At 39.1% G+C, this 23586-nt stretch overlaps 1 protein-coding gene across 1 annotated transcript in view; it reads left to right on the plus strand.

The window, feature by feature from the left end:
- The window catches only part of TET1 (tet methylcytosine dioxygenase 1), a 121488-nt gene that overhangs the window by 86555 nt on the left and 11347 nt on the right, over positions 1-23586 (plus strand). Inside the window, exons 7-11 of the mRNA XM_084634104.1 lie at positions 387-595; positions 2377-2527; positions 5374-5463; positions 5866-6003; positions 22654-22993. Coding sequence (XP_084490230.1) covers positions 387-595; positions 2377-2527; positions 5374-5463; positions 5866-6003; positions 22654-22993 — 928 coding nt within the window. The remainder of the gene's footprint in view (positions 1-386; positions 596-2376; positions 2528-5373; positions 5464-5865; positions 6004-22653; positions 22994-23586) is intronic.

Raw genomic sequence — 23586 nt, forward strand, 5'->3', positions numbered from 1 at the left:
AATATTAAGCTTGTAATATAAATTAGCTAAAGTTAGGAAGTTCCAAGTTTATAGAACATTAACCTTGGCTCTTCCTGTTTTTGCTTGTTTAACAGTGTTAGGGCTAAATTTTGCTGTTAATTAAATGCACTCAACGTGCATTGGAGTTAATTGGACAGGTCCCAAAAATGACTCTTGTTAACTTCAATGGGAGAAGTACATACAGAGCTGTTGTTTAAGTATTTTGGTTTGTTTTTTGTTTTTGTTTTGAATAAATTTATTTAGTAATGCATAAAAAGATGATATGGTGAGTCAGTAAGGGTTTATTTTGTGAGTAAGGATGTGGCCTCAAGACCTTAGAAATATTTCCTTTCCTAATCTAAGAATGAATAAAATGATTTTTGCAGGTGATACGAAGAAGTAGTGATGAGGAAAAGTTGCTGTGCTTGGTACGTCAGCGTGCAGGACACCACTGCCAAACGGCCGTCATAGTGATTCTGATTTTGGCCTGGGAAGGGATTCCTCATCTTCTGGCTGATACATTATATAAAGAACTGACACAGAGTCTCAGAAACTATGGCTGTCCCACAAGCCGTAGATGTGCATTAAATGAAGAGTAAGTGACATTCATAGTGCCCGTTCATTTTCTCCTTGTTTTGTGTGTTGGTCTGCGTGAAAGGAAACACATTTGATTTAAAAATCGAAATATAAAAGCTTATTTAAAATACAAACCATTGGGTGTCATTTTAGTGTGATGTTCAATTCCTGTTATTCACTAAAGGCCAGACTGTGCACCAGGTATGCATGTGCTAAGAGAGTACACGGACTGCTCCCTCTATTTGCATCCAAGGCCTCTCATCACCCAAAGAGATGGGAAGGAGGTGACATGTGACTGCCACCCTGTATCAGTCTTGGCTGGACTATGAGTGGAAAGCACACTGAACCTTCCTGAGGAAGAGCATAGCGTGTACACTCATTCTGTGTGCTGGGAGTCCCAGAGGAATTGCATCTCCTGATGGTACAGTTGCTCCAGGACTTCCCCCTCAGACAGTGTGGCTCTACACTATTACCAGTGCAAGTCATATCAGGTACAATCTAGACCATACTGTCTCTAAGCGGGGTGGTTTTTTAATTATATGTAACACTTTTTCAAGCTCTCTTGTAAATGGAAAATGGTAAGTGTCTTACACTTTTTAGCTAGTTGTACCCACATTTTGTATTGGTTTTGATTTCTCCTGATTGGACTGTTCTATGGGTTTGTTTGTTTTTGAAGATTGCCATTATCTTATATGTTGCAACATGGGGCTTCTGAAATAAATGCAGACACTGAGATACTGGGGGGATGATGGAGGTCTCTTACTGTATTTTTTTTCTAGACAGAAATAGAGTGTTCTTTAGTAGTTTTGTCCTATGCCACATACTCACCTTGCTCAACTGTCTCCACAGTTCTTCTAACTGCCCACCTATAAAAGAACTGTCTGCTTTTACAGGCAACCATGGCTCAGCCATCCTCAGAGCAATGTTACCAGCTTGGCTTATTCTAGTCAGTTCTCGTCTCCCCAAAAGCCTGACTGTCTCTCTCTTTCTCCACGAGTTTTCTATGCAGATGTCCAGAATTTAAAAAAGACAAAAACAAAATCTTTGCATGCTCTAAGGTTCTGCATTAGTTGGACCCCTGCCTGCTACATTCTTACTGATGCTGTGCTGCTCAGAATAGAGTAGGTTACGATCAAACTTATTGAGCTTCATAGGTGAGAGAGCCTGGGCACTCAACTCTGGGATGTTCCTTTGCACGTCAGAAATGAAACTAATTCATCCCATTGGTTGGTAAATTGACTGGAAAGCTTATAGCAGCCAAATGAGACCGCAAGAGCAGCTCTGCCTCAGTGCAGATTCTTGGAGTGCCTGTCTCTAATCAGAATCCTTTTATAACTCTTCAGTGACTTAAATCTAATTTATTTTTAATGGTTCCTCCATGTTAGCATGCTTTCATTTCAAAATGTGGCTGACTTTTGATATACTGGTTCCACACACAGTCAGAGCTGTGGACAGTATTTATTGGGCTGCTGGACAGCTATAATAAAAGTGATTTTTTTTTTTAAATTAGTCAAAGCTGGAGAAGTCAAAATTACAGTAATGTGGGTATAACAAGGAGATGTATATTTTCATGTTAGATAAAAGTTTTGGGACTTGAGTTACTTGGGAGTGACTCTTTAAGAACAATAAACCAATCATACTTTCAAAAATAGATAATTATTGACAGAAACAGTTTTTCAGATATATTTATAAATCATTCTGTTATTTCATTATGGATTATAGAAGTCATGTAAGTAATCACATATCTAAAGAAAGTTTCTGCTTTGGCAGCTGATTGTCATGCAATTACCTGTCTTGTAGCCGCACTTGTGCATGTCAAGGACTTGATCCTGAAACTTGTGGAGCCTCATTCTCATTTGGCTGTTCATGGAGTATGTATTTCAATGGCTGTAAATTTGCCAGAAGCAAAAACCCCAGGAAATTTAGACTTCTCACAGATGACCCTAAACAAGTAAGTTCTTTCTCTGAAAAGAATTTGATAGGCGTGTTTAGAGAACTAGTGGTAGAGTCTACAGATGTCCACTTACTCAGTCTACAGATGTCCACTCACATACATGCACCTTTGATCTGTGCCCCCTGCCCCTCCACCATAGAACTTATAAGTTTAACTTTCTCACCACTTGATGAAAATTCAGTGTATCTTGCTATGTAATGTAATGCAATGCCCTAGGAATTATTTTCATATGGCTATTATGTGTCTCTTGATTTGTTTCTGGGTGCAGGTTTAGCAACACTGTGTAATTTTGTTTGTGTTCATGTGAAATGTTCATACTATGTGAACATTTAATAGAACAAAAAAGATTTTTACAAGCAGTAATACCAGAGTAACACCTTTAGAAAGCCTGTTACATTCTTCACTCCTAGGTGCCTGTACATTGTGTCCATTCAGGGCTCACCCAAATAAAAAAGTGTAAAGCTCTGTTGGACACCTGAAGATTGCATTCCCGTAATACAGTCTCCCTATCTTGTGTTAGAATAAATAAATGGCATCCCTGGGTTGTGCCCCTTTCACCCTGCTGTCTGCCCAGCTGATGGACTGGTTCTCCTGTCTATCATGTATAATGGACTAGTTTTCTTCTGGGTACCATGCATCCGTGAGACCCTGAGAGAATATATGTCCTTAAACATGATGCAGTTAAATAATTGTTTAATTATTGCATGTGAACATGACTGATGAGGGACAGCTTGTGTAGCAAAGGAAACATAAAAACTGATTATACAGAGTACACTACTAAAAAGTGTCTAGTGGATTTGTTTATGCTGTTGGAAAGCTTTTTACAACGAATGGTGAAGACCATTAAGCTTACGCTCCTAAAAATGACAGCCGACTCCTGTCTTATGCAGCGACATGCTTGCTCACCCAGCATGAGAGAACGTAAAAATAACCTCAAGATCTCTTTTTTTCTGATCTTAGCTGTCTCTAGCCTCACTTCTCTCTGGAGGGCTGAGGGAAAAGATTGTTTGCACCCTGACCAGATAACCTGATATGCTTGAAAATACATTTTGTTTAAACACATCATATGCAAGTGTCCGTTATTCTTAGTTAAGTGGATTCAACATATACTTGGTATATTATTTCGTCAGTGAACCTTTCCTACTATCCTGTCCCACCCACTGCTGGCAGAGAGCCCAAACACCCAACTTGTTCAGGTTCAGACAATAAGGGTGTTTTCATGCTTTTTTGTGCAGTTTTGACATTCATTCCTTCTCAAAAGTCAGCCTTGAAAAACCCAAATCTTCTGTATACCACTGAAGCTAAATATTTCCTATAAGTCCTGCATTTTTCACCTTTCCACTCACAGATAATGAGTTCCAATTCCAATTTAAAAAAAAAAAATACAGGAAAAAAATCAGGGGAAAGTCATCACAAAGCCTTTATTCCTTCATTTGGGTTTGTCACTAATTCTAACAAGTAGGTATTTCTTCGTCTTAGCTAAATGTTGGATATTGATCATTTTGCAGATGACATAAAACTAGGAGGTATAGCAAATAAAGAAGAAGATAGATTCAATGTACAGAGAGATTTGGATCCTTTGATCATTTGAGGCACTGGACGGAGTCAGATGAGGTTTAATGTAAAGAAGTGTATGATAATACATTTAGGTAAGAATAGCATATAGTATAGATTTAAACTAACGGTCTGTTGCCTAGAATACAGTCGAGAAGAAACATGGGTTAGCTGTAGATAATAAATTGATTATTGTATGAATTCACAGTGTGATGCCATTATGTAAATCTAATTCAAAACTGAAACCCGCATGTGTGTATGTAGCTACATGTGCACGCTCCGGAGGAAAAATCTCATGCAGAACATAAGTTATAATGCTTTGCTGCTTTGTAATGTGTTTGTAAGGCTGCAGTTGGAATTATGTGCAAAACTCTGGTCTTCACATTTAAAAAAATAATAGGGCACGTGTCACCCTATTCCATCTGCCTTCTTTGATTTTCCCCAGCCACTTGCCGATTTTCTTGGGATGGCCAGTCTTCAGGGAAAACACACACATTTTGGGACAAGTAATAGGGCTTAAATATTACCCTCTCATGGAAAGGCATCTAGTTTATCCAATTTTTGTATCTCTGTTTCTATGAGGAAAAGAGTCCTGTCCCTCTATTAGAAACATCCTCAGTCCCTGCCCTAATTGAGACCCCTGCATACCTCGCTAGGCAGTCATTATCAGATATAACAATCAAGAGCTGTGGTGCAGTGGAAGGAGCTATCTCCCAAACAGGAGTTGAAGATGATGTACTAAACTGGTGGCATGACTCTGCAGATATAAAGCAGCAGTAATGAGTAGGATTTTTCAGGTGGAGCAGATCTTTTACCAATTGAAATCAAAAGGAGTTTCCACAAGCAAAAACATAATAAAAAGATTCCCCGAGATGGGGTTCTCCCATGGGTGTGCTAGCGTTCCCACAGGCATTAACGCCCTTCTGTCTCTGGAATGTCTGGTTTATTGCTCTTCCCAGACTACCTGTGCAAGTGAAGGGGAAAACGAAACTAAAGTTAACCCCTTGTGTACTGGTAATGAATCAGTGTCCCCTATCCACTAGCAAACATGAATTGTATACTATCCTATTATTTGTTTGAATATTTTAATTTACAGTGTTTTGACACTTTGCTATGGCAGACAGCAGGTTTATTTTAACCACAAGAAACAGAAGTAAAATAAATAAAATATAAAATTGAAACCATGTTAAGTTTGAATTTCCTGACTTTGATGGTTTGTGTCCCTACCTCTCCAAACTGAGCTAAATGTTCCAAGTAAATTATAACTCTGTAAATATTTTTGTCTGTAGGAAGAACATCTTGAAAATAATTTGCAAACTTTAGCTACTGATGTGGCTCCACTTTATAAGAAACTGGCTCCTGATGCTTTTCAGAACCAGGTAGGTCTGTGAGATTCAGGCAGTGGAATTTCAGGCTTTAAACTCTTGATAAGTGACCTCAATTTTGTCGTGCTGTGTCTTGGAAAAAATGTCTTCCTGACCCCAGCTGCTGTTCAGATTATGCCCTGAAGATTAATAACCCTTGTAAATTATTTTGTAACTAGAGAGTTTTTACTATTTATAGGAGTCGAATAATTCTTTAAATCTGGCTCAGCTGTTTCTCAGTAATGTCTTAAACTGAATGTCACATGTTAATTACAGGTTGCACAACAAAGTATTTAATTTCTGATAAAGCAGTTTACCTGATTACCTTTATTTAGTTAACAATCAGTGCTAATGTGTCCCATGAATCTGAAGTTTCCCAGTGCCATCTCCAAATAAACCTAGTTATTTTATTTTTAGGTGGAAAATGAACACATGGGCCCAGACTGTCGGCTTGGATCCCAGGATGGTAGGCCTTTCTCTGGTGTTACAGCTTGTATAGATTTCTGCGCCCACGCACATAAGGACACACACAATATGCACAATGGAAGCACTGTGGTATGTATATATCATTTTCTCATTTGTGCTGTTTTCTGTTGTGATTTTTAAATGCTGCTTCATTTAGCGATACATTTGCGTAAAGCATTTAAGGTGCTAAAATATTACGAGTGTTTTTTCGTATAAATATCCACAGGAGTTCGGTGTGTTTATTCTTAGCCTGCAGAAGGCTTATTATTATTCACCTTATTATTCTGAAGAATAAGAAAAGCAAGGGTGCAATCTAGGATAAAATACTTACAGCTATCTCAGATATACAAGTCCTGCGTGCTCAGTCTACCTCAGGACAGATAACGTATTCACAGTAAAGGTTTGATGTCTGAAGTAAAATAAAAGAAACATACACTGCAGCCAAGAATTGCATAAAACTCCTGCAGAAGAAGATCTTATGTAAATGAGCTTATTATCTGTCACATTTTATCACTTCCAGTTTTCACATTCACCAACCTCTCCTTCCTTATCTCCATAGTGCCTGACAGGCTCTAGGCTGGTGTAGCTATTGGTAGGAACATAGACCAGGTAATATCATGGAGCATGTGCTGGAGTTATTTTTAAAAGTCTTTCTGGTATTAATTAAGGGGAATAGTCTCCCACAGTCCCAGTGTGGAAGGAATCTAGTTGTCATTCTGTGGTATGTGGTTGATACCATAAGTGTTCATTGTATGATTAGTGGAAAAAGGTGAAGCAAGGAACACCATTTCTATTAAATAACCTTTAGAAAGTGAGGCCAGAAGACAGATAAGCTCAAAACAAAATAAGTCCAAGAATGCTTCTGTACATGTTTTTTTTTTTAGCAGTTTGAGCTTTAATTACAAGCACTTCCTGCATAGTTAGGATGCTTTTGTGAATGTCATTGGAAATCGCATTCAAGCATAATCTCTGTATTTAAAAGTATATGTAAAATCTCTGCCTTAATTAGGGTTAGTGTCTTCTTCAAAAACTGGAAAATTAAAATTTAATGTAATATATTCCTGTAGTTTAAGAAAGATAGCCCAATCCTGCACAGTACTTGAGCATGTGCCCAACATTAAGCGTGTGAGTAGTCCCATTCACTTAACTGGAACTACTCACATGCTTACTGTTAATCATGTGCTTATGTGCTTTGTTGGATAGGGGTCTCCGGCTTTAAGTCTGTAAGTGTCTTTAAAGGCTATCCATGAATAGCAATCCTGAATTGACTTGTAGTGTTTTGCTAATAGTGAATGCCTCAGATAAGATTATGAAATAGCTTATAAAATAATTCACAAAATGTATCTTACAGAATAGTGTAAAACCAATATGTTATTAATACAGTGTAAATGTCTTGAACTAGAACTTCCTCAGTGTGGAAATTCAGAGGGAAGATTTTAGAATTCAGAATTTGAAAATGTGTATTGCCTTTGGAGAATAAACTGTATATTTGATATTTGTATGCTAATATAACTTGGTTATATCTCAAATAAGATTATTTTGGTACATACAATATTATTCTTCCTAAAAGATATAATTACATGGAACTTATGTCTACTACCACCTATTTTAGGAGTGGATCATGAAAAGAGAAATGATGATGATGTTGGAAAATACAGTGTATCAGAGTAGGAATTTCTTAGATGATCTTAAATTAATATAGGTTCCCTTTAAAGAACATATTGGGATCAACTGAATATACATTTATTTATCTAGAGTCATTGGTGTTACTTCAGCACCAGGAAATGTTCATTAGGGATGCTTCTGTATTTCTTTGTTGTATGTTTTGTGAATTTTTCCAAATCAAATTAGTTGTATAATCATATTCTTTATTAACTTCATCTTTAGCTAGAGCAATTTAAATCTAGTTTATTTTATGGGAATTGATTCTGTGGAGACCACTTTTGAGCAAAAAACTGAAGGTATTAAAACTATATTTATGTGGAAAAGCTAACCAGTGTGCAGCTGTGAATATTTGCTGTTTGCTCTGTAGTGGGGTAAAAATACTTAGAAATTCTACAAGGGTATGTACTACAAGGGTATGTGTATTTGGAAATACTGGATGTACTTTATCTTTACGAAAGCACCTTTTTTGCTCAATAAATATAGCATCCATTTTCATTCCATCAGACTCTTTTGTTATCTTTTTAACAGCCTTCTTAGGATGATTCAGGTACCTGACAACAATGGTGTTAAGGTACAGTGTTCCCTAGTGAGGTGGAAGCCATGATTGCAATTGAATGGCATGAGGACAGACGTATAAGAATTAAAGGTGTCAATCTGAATTTGTCTCAAGTATTTATGTTGCTTCAAAGGATTAGCTGAAATGGGTCAATTTCATGCCTGTGTAAATCCATTGAAATCAGTGGATTTACACAAGGGATTCATTTGGCCCAGCAGATTTTACAAAGAATGGCTCAAAAGTAACTAAAGAAAGCATGGCCAGTGCAGTAGTAGCTATCCTAGTCGTTCATGTTCACTATTGGACAGTGCCTCTGACAGTGGGGGAAGGGTAGGATGAGTGGGGAGACTAACTACAATTATATGTGACTACTCATACCATTCAGTCTGTGGCACTGGCTGTGGAAAAAGTAAAGGGAGGAAAGTGACTTTTTGGTCCACGGTCTGCTTCCTTTTGGCCTTTCTCAATAGGAAAGAGAGGGTTGGTAGAGTAGCAAAAGATACTTGCACAGAGAGGGTCAATGGCTGTGAGGAAACTGCCATACTCCAGAAGCATTCCCTAGCTTTGAATGAAGTTGAAGAGAAGAGATGATGGCACCTTTCAATTTGCCCATTCAGCTTCTCTTCACACTGTCTTCACTGCTTGGCAAGAGTGCACTTTCTCACTCTCACAGCAGCACAGGGTGCCTACAGATTTCTTCTTTACTAGCACAAATCATGCCACATCACTCTGGTTCATGAACAATAAGCAGCATGGAGGTTCATGAAGAATAAATCATGCCATTTAAGTCTGATCACTTTTTGTGATCTATGTAGAATACTAATATGGTACATGAAGCTCATACAGTGAGTGAGACATATTAGGACCCCTTGAAGCATTAGAAGCCCTGCCTTAATACGTTTATTACAAAAAATTAAATTCAAATAAACATAAGCATCAGTACTTTTTAAAAAAGCCTGAAAAATGATGGGGAAAGAATAATTATAAATGGCACTGAAATCAGTTTGGATTTACCAAGTGTTAACATAGGAGTTTTATTTTATTTTAGTAGTTTTATCAATAATCTGAAAGAGGAAGCAAAACAAATAAATTAAACTAAGATGTAACTTCTCCTGGCTCTGAATCCTCTGCAGATACTGAAAGGATATAAAGTACAAATCCAGGGCCTGATTCGCCTCTCTGTTACACACATGCACACAGTGTAAACCATAAGTCGGTGATTTGAAGTTAACAAAATTACACTTTTGTGAATCCGGTGCAAGAAGAGAATCGCACTCCAAATATCAAACTAGAGAGATTAGAAAAATGGCAGAGATTCATAAAATGAGGTTCAGGTTGGGAAAAATGCAGTAAACTTTTGTTTTTTGCAATAATATTCTGAACCAAAGCTATTGCATGTAAGGGAGATGCCATACATCCAAATGCATAATATCACAGGTTAAGAAGGCAATAATTCCTCTTTATATAGCAACTTAGAGACTAACAAATTTATTTGAGCATAAGCTTTCGTGAGCTACAGCTCACTTCATCGGATGCATTCAGTGGCCTGTGTGATGCTTTTGCCGGGGACAGAACAGGAATGAAGTCTTAGAACTTAGTAAGTAATCTAGCTAGATATGCGTTAGATTCTGTTTGTTTAAATGGCTGAGAAAATAAGCTGTGCTGAATGGAATGGATATTCCTGTTTTTGTGTCTTTTTGTAACTTTAGGTTTTGCCTAGAGGGATTCTCTATGTTTTGAATCTAATTACCCTGTAAGGTATTTACCATCCTGATTTTACAGAGGTGATTCTTTTTACTTTTTCTTCTATTAAAATTCTTCTTTTAAGAAACTGAATGCTTTTTCATTGTTCTTAAGATCAAGGGTTTGGGTCTGTGGTCACCTATGCAAATTGGTGAGGATTTTTATCAAGCATTCCCCAGGAAAGGGGGTGTAAAGGTAAGGGAGGATTTTTGGGGGAAAGACGTTTCCAAACGGGCTCTTTCCTAATAATAATAATAATGCTGGTGTTAGATGTTTGGTGGTGGCAGCGAAAGTCCAAGGGCAAAGGGTAAAATAGTTTGTACCTTGGGGAAGTTTTAACCTAAGCTGGTAAAAGTAAACTTAGGAGGTTTTCATGCAGGTCCCCACATCTGTACCCTAGCGTTCGGAGTGGGGAAGGAACCTTGACATGCATCCGATGAAGTGATCTGTAAGCTTATGCTAAAATAAATTTGTTAGTCTCTAAGGTGCCACAAGTACTCCTGTTCTTTTTGCAAATATAGACTAACACGGCTGCTACTCTGAGACCTGTTTTTATATAGCCTAAGTGTTACTTAATTTGGAGTACCATGCACATTTTTCACTGTTCTACCAGTATTTCAAATGAGCCCTGGTGTACACGGGTGGGGGGAGTCGACCTAAGGTACGCAACTTCAGCTATGCGAATAGCGTAGCTGAAGTCGACGTATTTTAGGTCAACTTACCTGGGCGTGAGGACAGCAGTGAGTTGACCGCTGCCGCTCCCCCATCAACTCCACTTCCACCTCTCACGAGCTGGAGTTCCGGAGTCAACAGGGAGTGCGTTTGGGGATCGATTTATCATGTCTAGATGAGACATGATAAATCAGTCCCCAATAGATCGATCACAACCTGCCGATTCATCGGGTAGTGAAGACCTGCTCTGAGATTGACAAACTAGGGAAGATGCAGAGAAGGGAAACAAAGATGGTTAAGGGGAAGGAGGAATTGTCCTATGACGATCAGGAGAATTTTAAGTGTTGTAGAGATAAATATATCTTCCCTTCTTTATAATCTATCTACAAATTTGAAGTATGTTACTGTTAAGGAATGCAGAATTGTCCAGGTTTGCTTTAAGTGGGGAATAATAATTAACATTCAGCAATGGAAAATTTAAGCACGACCTTTGGAAATTTTTTGAATAATTTGAATAAAGGAAAGTGCTGGAATACCCATCATTGGAATTACTAAAACTTGGGCGAGGCAACTTGTATTTAGATGTTCTGTAGGTAACATCCCTGCATTAGCAGAAGGAGGAACTAGATGATCTAATAGGATTTTTCCATCCCAAGGATTCTAGAATGAGGTAAGAAGAGAGAAGATCAGAATAAAGAGATGGTTTAAATTGATTAGGACACTGCATATTTACCACCAGCTGCAACCTTAAGATCTGAAGATCTAGCTCCACCTAAAGTCACATTACCTTCCTCCACTAATCTTGACCTCTGGTGTAGTTGTTGGAAAGAACCAAGAAATGTCACCATTATAGGAGGCTGATACTGAGGGCTTTTGAAAGGCTAGCCATTGCATAGTACTGGCCAAATACCACCTAGGATTGCAGAGGAAGTAAGAGAAGCCTGTGTTATTAATGGCTCACAGGAAACTCTTTTTATCAGATCTTAGTGGAATCACTATGAGCATATTGTCAAGTGCTAGAGGAGTCATCTCAACCAAGTCATTTAAAAAAGCAAGAGGGAGATCAGGTGAGACTGGATTTATTTAACTGGTCAAGTTTTTTTAATATTAGTTTCTTAAGTCAGAGACAAAGACTAATTGAAGTAGCGGAACCTATGATATGGAACAACTATTTGATACTACCTGCAGTTTTGGAACATAAAGTAGCTATGGCCAGTTACCCTGCAAACCACGTACGTGCCTATATTGTAGCTACCAAAGGTGCTCAGAATTGTGTTTGGCTACCACACCCCCTACAGCACCAAGTAAAACTAATAGATTTGTGCAGAATGAAAAACAGTTAAAGCCCTGAGGATAAGGACTATCAAAATATTTAAATTAACATTGCTTTACTGGGCATGTATACAGTGGGGCCAGAAATATACTGCAACCACTGTAAACAAAAAAAAAAAACCCTTGTTGACCTTTGTTCCTAAGGAAATATTGCTTGTGTTCTGTGGTACTTGTGGCAGTTACAGATGTTCATTCAGTCTTAGTGGGCGCATGCAATTCACAAGTATCAGTTGGCCACAAATGGATATCCTAAGAAGAACTGAATTATAAGACTGGATGTGCTTTATTGTTAAAACTGGAAATGTGTAGGGATCAGCCCCATCCTAACTACCTCATATGGTACAAGTGCAGTAGTTTTTAAAGATCAGGGCCCACATTTTCAAAATGCATCCAACAAAAGAGCATGTGCTCAACTTGGATAGCGCCACTATCCAATCTACATATGTAAATTGTAGATTTTCATACACACTACCCTGACTTTCATGCAAGCATTAACTGTTGTGTGCACTTTTGAAAAATTTGGGTTGATAGTTAATCTGGTTAATGGCTGATAAATGGCTGATATTTGTTATAGTGGTTCTCAATCAGGGTTCTGTGGCCCGAAGCAGGGCCGGCATTAGACTAGCTGGGGCCCAGAGCAGAAAGCTAGGCACCCTGTGGGGTGGAAGCCTCAAGCCCCACCCCCTGTGGCTGAAGCCCAGAGCCCTACCACCCAGCAGGGAGGAAGCTCTGAGCCCCTCCACTGCACAGAGCTGAAGCTACAATGCACACACACACTCTCCCACCCCGTGTGGCAGAAGCCCCAAGCCTTAGTGCCCCATGGGGCAGAAGCCACAAGCTCCCCACGGCGCAGAAGCTTCTGTCGGGCAGAAGCCCAGAGCTCCCCTCCCCCACTACCCGGCCCCTGAAGCCTAGAGCCCCAAGCTGCCTCCCTCATGGCTGAAGTCCTGAGTCCCCCCTCACCTCTTCCCCTCAGTGGTCCCTGAAGTTTTATAGCATGTTAGGGAGGCCTCAGAAAGAGAAAGATTGAGAACCCCTGATTTTCTATAGTTTGCCAATATGCTTTTATTTAGCACTGTAAAACTTGGTGACTTGGTCACAAGGGAAATGAAAATTGTAAGGACCAGAAATTAACTCCAGGCAGTTATTTTTTCCTCATATGAGTGCCTTTTCTGTAATCCAAAACCATATTGTATACAACATGATAGCCAATAGGAGGACAAGGTGTTGGAAATCAAGCAGTTATTAGGACAGGGATTTGGTAGAAACATGTTCAAACTGAATAAATATGAACAATATTTCAAATATGTACAAATGCATCCACAGCAAGTTCTAGCTCTTCAGGAGTGCTATAGAATAGGATATATAAAGGGAGGGATGATTACTGCTGATTCATGCCACAGTCCCTCAAGAAAATTTGTGCATTTGGGCTGAAGGAGAATTGGTAGGCAAATACATACAAAGTAATTGAAGTTGCTCTACTTTGTGTGTTGTGGACCAATAAGACTATGACAGTTATCCACTAGCTTTGGTTGACTACGAGGGAATTAACTGAGTTTTCTTCAGAGACAGAAGGCACTATTGACAGGGCTGCATGATCATTACTCTGTTCACCTCTGGAAGGCATTGCTCTAAGAGTAAATCTCTGCAAAATTCTCTCTTTGCTTCACAAACTGTTTCATGGTGTTTGATTAGTGGAGATGTGTGTTAAGCACCCTTCCAGCTGGTGGTCTGCTTGGGCAGAAGGTTGTACCTTAGTGAACTAATTTTTGCAAGACTTACTGGTGCTATCTCCCAGCAATCCTTCTTAAAGATGTCTAGTGATGTTGCCTCAACATGTTGTAGGGTCCTAGCTATCATCGAGCTGCTGCACAGGGATTTAAGTAAATTCCTGTTTTAATGTGTGTTTTCTCAAAGTTTATTATTAAACAAGAAACTTTGAAGAACTATATTAAATAATTTGAAAGAAAGGGATGAGGGCAAATGGACTAGTCTGAGCCCCTGAGAACCAAATCCATGCTCCAGGACTTCCATAGAACATGAGCTGAAGCAGCGAAGTAAAGCTTGAGACAGCAGTTATATCTCTTGAGGAACCTGAAAGAGGAGAAGGGGTAATTTGAAGGTGAGATTGTGCTCATGTGACACAAATAGAAGGTGTTTTCAGGCTTTATTTTTAGTTCATGTTTAAAGCAAAGCTGGTGTCAATGACAGCTGTTTTAAAATGAGAGCCTTATCTGAATTAAAAAGACCAGTCAGTCTTTTAACAAGAAAAAAAAAATGTTTAAAAATACCTCTATATTTGGTCTTGATGATGACCCTCCATTAGTTCAATGCTGTAAGTAGGTCTTTCCACCGTCATGTTCAAGTGTAACTGCCAGAGCTTCCTGGAATTTCCTGTAAACACACTTGCAAAAGCAGAGCTGACTTGCACAGCTTTGCATGGTAAACATGTTAAAGTGTCAGCAGAAGAGAATAAAAAACCCATTCGTGCTACAAACATAACAACAATACTCTACTGGACACAGATACTTTTACTATGTAAGAAAAATGGTCATAAGGAAGTGAGAAATGTCCTTTGACTTCATGATGTTTATTCTCCAGAGGTTTGGTTTTTGGTATTGTATGCAAAATGTATGGCAAAGATAACGTTCCACAATGTTAATTATTATTATTTTTTATCTGTATCAGCATGATGCTTTACTGAAGACATGTTTCTCTAAATCTGATTTACTGTTTGCGATTAATCATTAGAACCTAGTATCTAATGTTTTCCATTCTAGACTATGAGGACATAAACATGAAATTAAAACCAAAAAGCGTGAAAGTTCTTCTATAAAAACCACAGTCCACAGCGAAAAATAAAAATTGTAAACAATGCAACTTAAAATTCATTATTCTTTTCACATGCAAATCCATAAACTAGATTTAGACCGTCAGCTCTGCTCTCTAAGGCAAGGACTGTCCTTTACTCTGTGTCTAGCAGAATGGAGGCGTGATTTTGTTGGGGCCTCACGGTGCTACTGCAATACAAATTAATAATAATAATTAATACAGAGAACCATCCGCATTCAAAGACAGTCAAGTTAATGTGTTGTTTTAGTAGCAGTAAAATTCCATCTGCTATCATATCACTGCAAGTAATTAGATTAATCAGAAGCACTAAATCTCTGTTAACGCACCTGATGAAGTCCAGCAAAAGTTCCACACAAACATCCAGTACTACTAAATCTAATACTAGTATTAATTCATTTTGAAAACACTTTGGTAGGACAGCTGTCTGCCTTGCTAAACCTAAGTGTCCTGTACAAATCTTTCATATTGAGTTTGGCTTCTTTTTTAGCTTACCATCAGCTTTTTCTGTACAGAAACCAGCAGTTAAAAATTCATTATAAGCACCTACTCAGTGGACCTGCAACAATTTGTTGTTTGCTGGAGATGGCCTGTAAATAAAGGTAGAATTTATAGTGCTAGAAACTTCAAGGATACCTTTTGATATGGTTACGTCAGTGAGTTGCTTATTGGAGGTCCTTAGTACAGACTTCATTGTGAAAACAAAACGAATGTCAATAGTAAAGTATAATAGAGTGATCTCCACCTGACCACCCCCCTTTCACTGTCAAGAGTGCCTCTGCAGTGCCCTCCCTCTGTTTTCCCATTCTTCGGGACTCCTTAAACAAAACTCCTGACAGTCTTGCTAATCCAATCACAGACCTTCTTGGGGCCTAGTTTCTTTATTAACACAAAATTGCAAAAAGCAAACAAACAACAAATCTTCCATCCAACCTTATGCTCCCTGAGGTACTCTCCCTTCCTGTTGTCTGAGCAACTAGACAGTGCAAGGCCTCACCTGCCCTGCCTTCTCCCAAAGGAAAACTAAACTTTCAGTTGGGGTCTTTGATCCAGCCCCAGCCCAGCTCCCTTCTGTAGGGGCCATGGTAGGAGACTTTCTGTACAGCTCTACAGCATAGTTCCCCCTTCAAGATCTGTCCTCACTTAACTCTCTTTGACCCTGTATAGCCCAGGTGCGGTTCCGCCTTCTTAATTGCTCAGCTGGGAGTACCTGTTCTGGTGTAAGGGCTCTGGACTATTTCCATCACACAGGGGCAGTCACTCAGTGTCATAGAGTTTAAAAGTTAAACATTTCTTCTTAGGCAAGGGGTCAGTTTCTGAATAAAATACCAATTTTACTAGGAGAACTGATTAACAGTTTCTTCAGCCTTTTCTACAGATAAAGCGTGAGAATTTCTCAGGATAATATAGAGTATATTGTAGGCAAGATTCAGTAAATGTTGTCAATCAGTAGCTCCTACAGAAGAATCAGAAGGTTACTTTTCTACTGACATGCACTAGAATTAGTGTGTGGAATGAATATTTATCACCAACAGCTCATTGAATTTTTTTTGGTTGTGAATCTACCATATCATCTTTGCATGGAAGTTCAGACATTTGCAGTAGCTAAAATGCCTTTTGAGAATGGGTAAAGGTGACTGTATGTTACCATTCTGGAGAATATCAGTAATGTGTTTAATAAATTTATACAGTATTACAAACTGCAACATTGGATGGTTGTCAAGGATAAATGACCCGACATGATACACATAACTAATTATAGCTATTTGTGGAAAATGTCCCATGCTTTCTACAAATGCTTTTTCTGCTTGTTCAGAATACCATTATCATTTCAAAGGAAGGATTTTAATTGCTGCTTTTTGCATTTTGTAAAAGCAGAGGAGCTTCAGAAATGCTTTCCAAAACTGTTTCCATAACCTACTGTGAACTTATTCTGGCTGTAATAATCCAATAGAACTACATACTGTAGATCTTGTAAAATAGTAAAAGTAAAGCAAGCTAAGTAATTCAGTTGTGAAACTGGTGAATCACTCTTATGACTTGAGTGGACCTTAATGGATAGCTTGTCAAAGTGCTGAGACCACCTTAGCAGGCCACTGCAGAGCTAAATGATGATGCAGCATATCTGAGAGAATGAGCATCTGTTCTGTTTCCGAAGGACATCTATTCTGTTCCCTATCTACATAGAGAAGAAATATACAGGAAATTTAGTTTCCAAATTCAGAAATGCATTTTGCCCACTTTGCTGCATCTTCAGTTCAAAGCATCTGTTCTTACTAATGATGTAGTGGAAAAGGCTATATCAGATTCAACTCAAGAAGTTCAAGTGGCCAAAGACACAGATCAAAGAACTACAGGATTCAGAACTCTTTGGCTACAGATGTTTCTTCAAATGGTTTAATCATTTCATTCAATTTATGGGTGCATCTTAGAAAGAGAGCAGAAATTCACGGTGTCTCCACACCTTGAATACTGCATGTAGTTCTGGTCAGCCCATCTCAAAAAAAGATATCTTAGAATTGGAAAAGGTACAGAGAAGGGTAACAATAATGAGCAGGGGTTTGAACAGCTTCTATATGAACATGCAACTGTTAATAAGACTTTATTAAATCCAAAATAATTCATGGTTTTTTTTATCTTCGAGTTTATTGGATATCCAAAAACAAACAAACAATTTGGCCAGCATTTTCTCATTTGGCTATTAAGTATCCTTGATGATCCAACTAGTGTGTCTTTTGGAAAAAATATTTAGTACAGCAGGAGATGCAGCAGGACATAAATCATACTTAAAATCCAAAATAGTATAGCATTTTGTCTTTTTCAATCTGCTTTTGATTGGTTTGAAATAGAATATTAATAGTAATTCATGTAAAAAGCTACTTTGAATGCTCTCAACAGTACATTCCAAAGGTTTTCCAATGGATTACTTTATGTAGAGTCCACCATTAATGAAAGGACTGTCTACAAACTGGTAGAGCAAACTACTCTGCTTTGTCTACAAACTGGTAGAGCATCTAAAAGATTCTTAGATCATAATCTGCTGCCGTCTAGGACTAATTTTTGAATCCATAGAATAGTCTGGTCCACTTGCTATTTGATTCTTCTTTTTAGATGCACAGGTATATAAGTGAGGTGCTTAGAATGAAAGTTTACCTATGTTAAACTTTCCAGCACTGCATTCTGCATACATGCACAATGTCGTCTCTTCATTATTTTGTAAATAAATGTCCTGTTCTATTTTATATAGTCTTAATGCTTTGTGTTGTGGAGTAACCCTGTCTGTACCCACAGCTCTGCCAATGTACCTCAACCCTTGCCTGTAACGTTTTCAGTGCAAGTCCTGGATCTCATTGAGCAAAACTGCCACATGTGCTGAATTTTGTATTGGTTTTGTCATATAATTCACTTGGATGAGCTCCTCCCCTTCATATTTTTTTTTCCTCTTATCTTTTTTTCACTTGGCCCTGCCTGGCAAAATGTTGGGCTAAACTAAATATTTCCCTGTCCCTACCTGCCCTATAGTGGGTCAGCTGAAAAAATGAAAATGGTTTAAAGAAGTGAAATTCCCAGAGAAAATTCCAGCATAGGAGATGAAAATAAATATTAAAAACATACAAGGCTTGATTTTTCAGGCACTCGTCTCTTGATGTGCAAAAATGCACGCATGTACACATTTGCCACCAGAACTGGCACCAGGCTTTTAATTTTGAAAATAGACATGCATTCTTCTCTGACTGCTGGTCCCTATGTGTATTCCATCTTGTGTACATATGCGCCCAGAGCCAGAAAATATTGAAAGCAGTGTCCATTGGTCTGAACATACACCCTGACTCACCTCATGCCTCCGACCATGGAAATAAAGAGCTGGACAGACCAACCGCCTCTCCAGTTCCTTCTCACCGCTGTATGGTCTGGGTTGGAACCTCAAGTGCCCAAAGCTTCAGCTTTATTCCTTAATGTGATAATATATTTAGATATCTGTAAATAGTTTTTGGAAATTTTGGAGTTTAAAAGTTTTATCTGTTAGTTTTATAGTTAGCTTCCTCAAGGTGAGGACCCTCCCCCCCCAATACCTCGTTTTGGATACCCATCTATCCCCAGGACTCTGGGCGTCAAAATTTGTGCTTCCTGTCTCCGATCCTTCTTGATCAATGACTAACACCAACATTTCATCGTGCGTGCGTTTTTTTCGCCGCTTTATTTGAGATAGACTTTGGGACGGAGGAGGGAGGCTTGAAATATTTGCAGCTGCTGGAGGAAAAGAAGGGAGTGAAGTATTTTAAAAGATAAGTTTTTACAGAACAATGGCTATACTCTTTCAAAGTGAGCAAACACTATTCACATTACATAGCACATGTGATTTTGGTACAAGGTCACATTTTGCATCTTATATTGAGTGCCTGCGGCTTTGGTGTTAGAGATCACACACGCAGTGCCGGGCAACCGAATTCGGCTTGCAGGCAGCCATGGTAAGCCATCATCTTTCAGCTTCTGCAGCCTTGATAACAGCAGCGCCCTCCTCTCCCATACCGAGCAAAGCACGTTGAGTTGGCCATTTAGTGCTGCGGTTTTCCTGTTAACGTGCAGCAGCAGAAACCAAACTAACCCCCCCACCCACATCCAATTCTCTGTAGTGATTGCTTTACCTCTCCCCCGCACCACGTGACTGGTATCAGGGAAGATCCCTGCTAGCCAAATGCGAACAGCTCAGCGCCAATGCCCCCCCCCCACCCCCCCAGTAGGAACGGCCACTTCTGAATGTCCCTTTAATTAAATTCCCCTATTTCAACCAGGTTACCATGAACGATATCACGCTCCTGAGGATAAAACAGAGAGATAAAGAATGGATGTTGCTTGAATGCCAGCAAACACCGGGACCATACGCTGCCAGGCTTTGTCATGCAGTGATACCAGATTACTTGCTACTAGCATGGCGTGGTAAAGTGTCCTACCAGGGAGGATGGAATAAGGCTGCTCTCCCCAGAAACCTTCTGCAAAGGCTTTTAGAGTACCTCCAGGAGAGCTTCATGGAGATGTCCCTGGAGGATTTCTGCTCCGTCCCCAGACACGTTAACAGACTTTTCCAGTAGCTGTACTGGCCACAAATGCATCGCAAGTCCTCAGGGCTACTTAATCATTAAAAAACCACTAGCTTTTATAACATGTATTATATTTAAAAAGGTACACTCACCAGAGGTCCCTTCTCTGACGTCGTTGGGTTGGGAGGGTATTTCAGTCAGGGTGATGAAAAGATCCTGGCTGTCGGGAAGAACGGTGTGCTGTGAGCGCTCCTCAAGCTCGTCTTCCTCCTCCTCCTCATCTTCCTCGTCCGCAAAATCCTCAGGCATGGCGGAGAGTACCTCATCATCAGAGTCCATGGACAGGGGTGGCGTAGTGGTGGCGGCCCCCCCTAGAATTGCATGCAGCTCAGCATAGAAGCGGCATGTCCGGGGCTCTGTCCCGGAACGTCCGTTTGATTCTTTGGTTTTCTGGTACGCTTGTCTGAGCGCCTTAAGTTTCACGCGGCACTGTGTTGCGTCCCTGCTATATCCTCTGTCCTTCATGGCCTCGGAGATTTTTTTGAAATGTTTTGGCATTTTGTCTTTTGGAACGTAGTTCTGATAGCATGGATTCCTCTCCCCATACAGCGATCAGATCCAGTACCTCCCGTTCGGTCCATGCTGGAGCTCTTTTTGATTCTGGAACTGCATGGTCACCTGTGCTGATGAGCTCACCTGGCCAAACAAGAAATGAGATTCAAAAGTTCCCGGGGCTTTTCCTGTACACCTGGCCAGTGCATCCAAGTTCAGAGTGCTGTCCAGAGTGGTCACAATGGTGCACTATGGGATAGCTCCCGGAGGCCAGTATCTTTGAATTGCGTCCACACTAACCCTAATTTGAAACGGCAATGTCGATTTCAGCACTAATCCCCTTATTGGAGAGGAGTACAGAAACGGTTTTAAGAGCCCCTTATGTTGAAAAAATGGCTTCATTGTGTGGATGGGTGCAGGGTTAATTAGATTTAATGCTGCTAAGTCTGAAACTAGTAGTGTAGACCAGTCCTAAATAACTGGAGGTTCTTTGAGATATGTGGTCCCTATTTGTATTCCACTATTTGCCCTCTTTCCCCTCTGCTTCGCCTCTTCTTCGATTCACGGTGGAGGTGGAGAAGAAAGCGGAAAGGCGGTTGGTTCGTCCTGCCTTTTATCTCCTCAGCTGGAGGCACAAGGTGAGCCAGGGCACATGTGCGGACCAAGGGACATTGCTTTCAAAATTCTCTGGCTCCAGGAACATGGAGCACATGTATACCCACAATGGAATACAGATAGGGACCATGCATCTCAAAGAACATCCATTTACTACATGGTAAGTAACTTTCTCTTATGGATTCAATCTTCTTGATTTGTAGGCTAGAATGCAAGTTTTTGAGGCGAGTACGCAAGTTTGTGTGCAGATATACGGGGAGATTTTTCAAAGGCACAGGTGCATAACTCCCACTGAAAGCTAATGAGAGTTAGATGCCGAAATCCTACTTTTGTCTTTGAAAATCTCTTCCCCCTCCCCCCATAGTCAACACAGCCAGTAGAATTAAGTAAATGTGGACAAACGTAACAGTATATGCCACTCATCAGCTTCTAATTGTTCCTTCATCTTCGCTTCTGGAGAGCCCTTCTCTAAATCCTGTTTTAAAATATCACCTAAAAAATTCTCATTTCTTATCTATGCCTCTTAATTTCTCTCTCTCTCTGTTGTTCTGCAATCATTCAGCATTACATATAATTTCTTCATAGATCCCTAATTAGATTTAATTAGGTTTTTATTAGTTTCATTAATTATATTATTAATTCTATAAATAATTTTTGTAATGCTTTTGTATGACAAATGTGCTATAAAATAAAGGTTTTATTATTATTTCCTCCTGGAACTATGGGCAAGATGACAAGAGTCTGGAAATTTTGATTCAACATCAGTGATTGGGATCACATATAACCTACATACTTATGGAATGACATGTTTCTATTTAGAAAGCATCTCTCATCTTTGGGAGGTGCTCAAATGGCTATATGTGTGCAGTCAATACCTCACAGGACAAATGGAAAATTAGCTTGGCCATATCATTCATGCATGGTTTTCTAGTAATGCAGTATATTTTTGTGAAAGCTAATCATTTTCTTACGAATAATCACACATTCATCAATATATTGATGGTAATCATAGACTTGTTTATACATGTAGAGCAAAATTTATCCATTGAAGTGCATGGAATGTAACAAGATTAATTTAGTCTATGTTTCTCTTGTTCAGAAAGCTTCTGTAGTTAGGGAAGAAGGGTAGTGGCGATTTTAATCACTTTTTTTAGGGTGAATTTACTATATTAGTAATGGGCAAATCTCTAGAGGTCCAGAAGTTTGGAAGCACCTCAAAGGTTTGGTAATGGTTTTGAACTATTAGAATAAATACCCCCAGTATTTATTCAAAACTATGCAGTGGGGTCCGTATCAGGCTTGATCCAAGCAGGTTTCTCCTTTCAAATTTTGAATCTTAGAACAGCGTATAATTTTAGTGAACAGAGAGACTGCAGATTTGCTGGACCTCATCACTTTATTACAGTACAGAGTCAGTGCTGGGAAAAGAGGGTTAATTTAAGCAAACTTTTACAAAGGTTTGAATTAGAGTTGGGAGCCATTTCTTCTTACTCTGTAAGAACCAGTTAATCCATCCCTATTCTATTCTATTCTAAATCCCCTTTCAGATCATCACTGAGATTGTCAAGTGTTTAAAAGGCCTGTTCCTTTGTTATTATGGATCTAGTGGGGAATGGTTAGGGCCATAAATCCAGTTAAAAGGATAAATGATTAAGCATTCAGATAACTTCTGTAACTTGTAAACAGATGTTTATTTATTATCTTTTTTTTGGTCAGGTCTGCACATTAACAAAAGAAGATAACCGTTCAGTGGGGGTGATACCGAACGATGAACAGCTACATGTGTTGCCCCTTTACAAAATTTCACAGACAGATGAATTTGGCACTGAGGAGGGACTGGAAGCTAAGATAAAAGCAGGAGCAATACAGGTGCTTACTGCTTTTCCCAGAGAAGTACGAATGTTAGCTGAGCCACTTAGAGCTACAAAGAAAAAGAAGCCAGATATAAAGAAGACACAAGTTGAAAAGCAGACATTAGCAGATAAGAAATATTCAACACCAGCAAAGCTGAAAATTGGAGCTCCTGAAAATCTTGGTAAAACTTCACAGTATTTAGGTAAGTGATATTTATACTGTGCTATGTGTCTTATCTAATTTAGAAAACCAGTTGCCTCCTCAGCGTTCACTTTTCTAGAAATATTTGCATATTACACCTTCTACAGACTTGTGAAGGAGTCACTATATTCAGATATTTTTGCAGAAGGGAGCAGGTGATCGCACAAAAATTTATGTATAGTACTAGATTGTAAAAATTATAGATAATGATATGGTGACAATGGAAAAATTTCAGAGATCGCTTATTCTAATAATGACCATAGGAAGATCTTGAAATGTTACTTCTGGGCGAGTTCTCTAAATGTCATTTATACAAAGAAGTACGAGGACTGTTTCTCCACATGTTGTGTGGCAGCTTGTTTGTGATGTTTTTCTCTTCATAAGGAGCATGAATTGACTGTAGTTTTCTTATTTGCATCACTGGTTATATGGATGGTGCAGCAAAGCAAGTGATTTGCAAAAAGACGTCAATTTTACCAAATTTAAGGTAAAAGTTGTTCTAATATTTCTCATTCTCATTTTTTCCTTTAAATACTGAAAGTAAGACAGGGAGTGGCAGAATCTGATACTGGCTGAATAAAGCACACTTAGATT

This window comes from Lepidochelys olivacea, assembly GCF_965140295.1.
Source record: "Lepidochelys olivacea isolate rLepOli2 genome assembly, chromosome: 7".
Classification (NCBI taxonomy): Eukaryota; Metazoa; Chordata; order Testudines; family Cheloniidae; genus Lepidochelys; species Lepidochelys olivacea.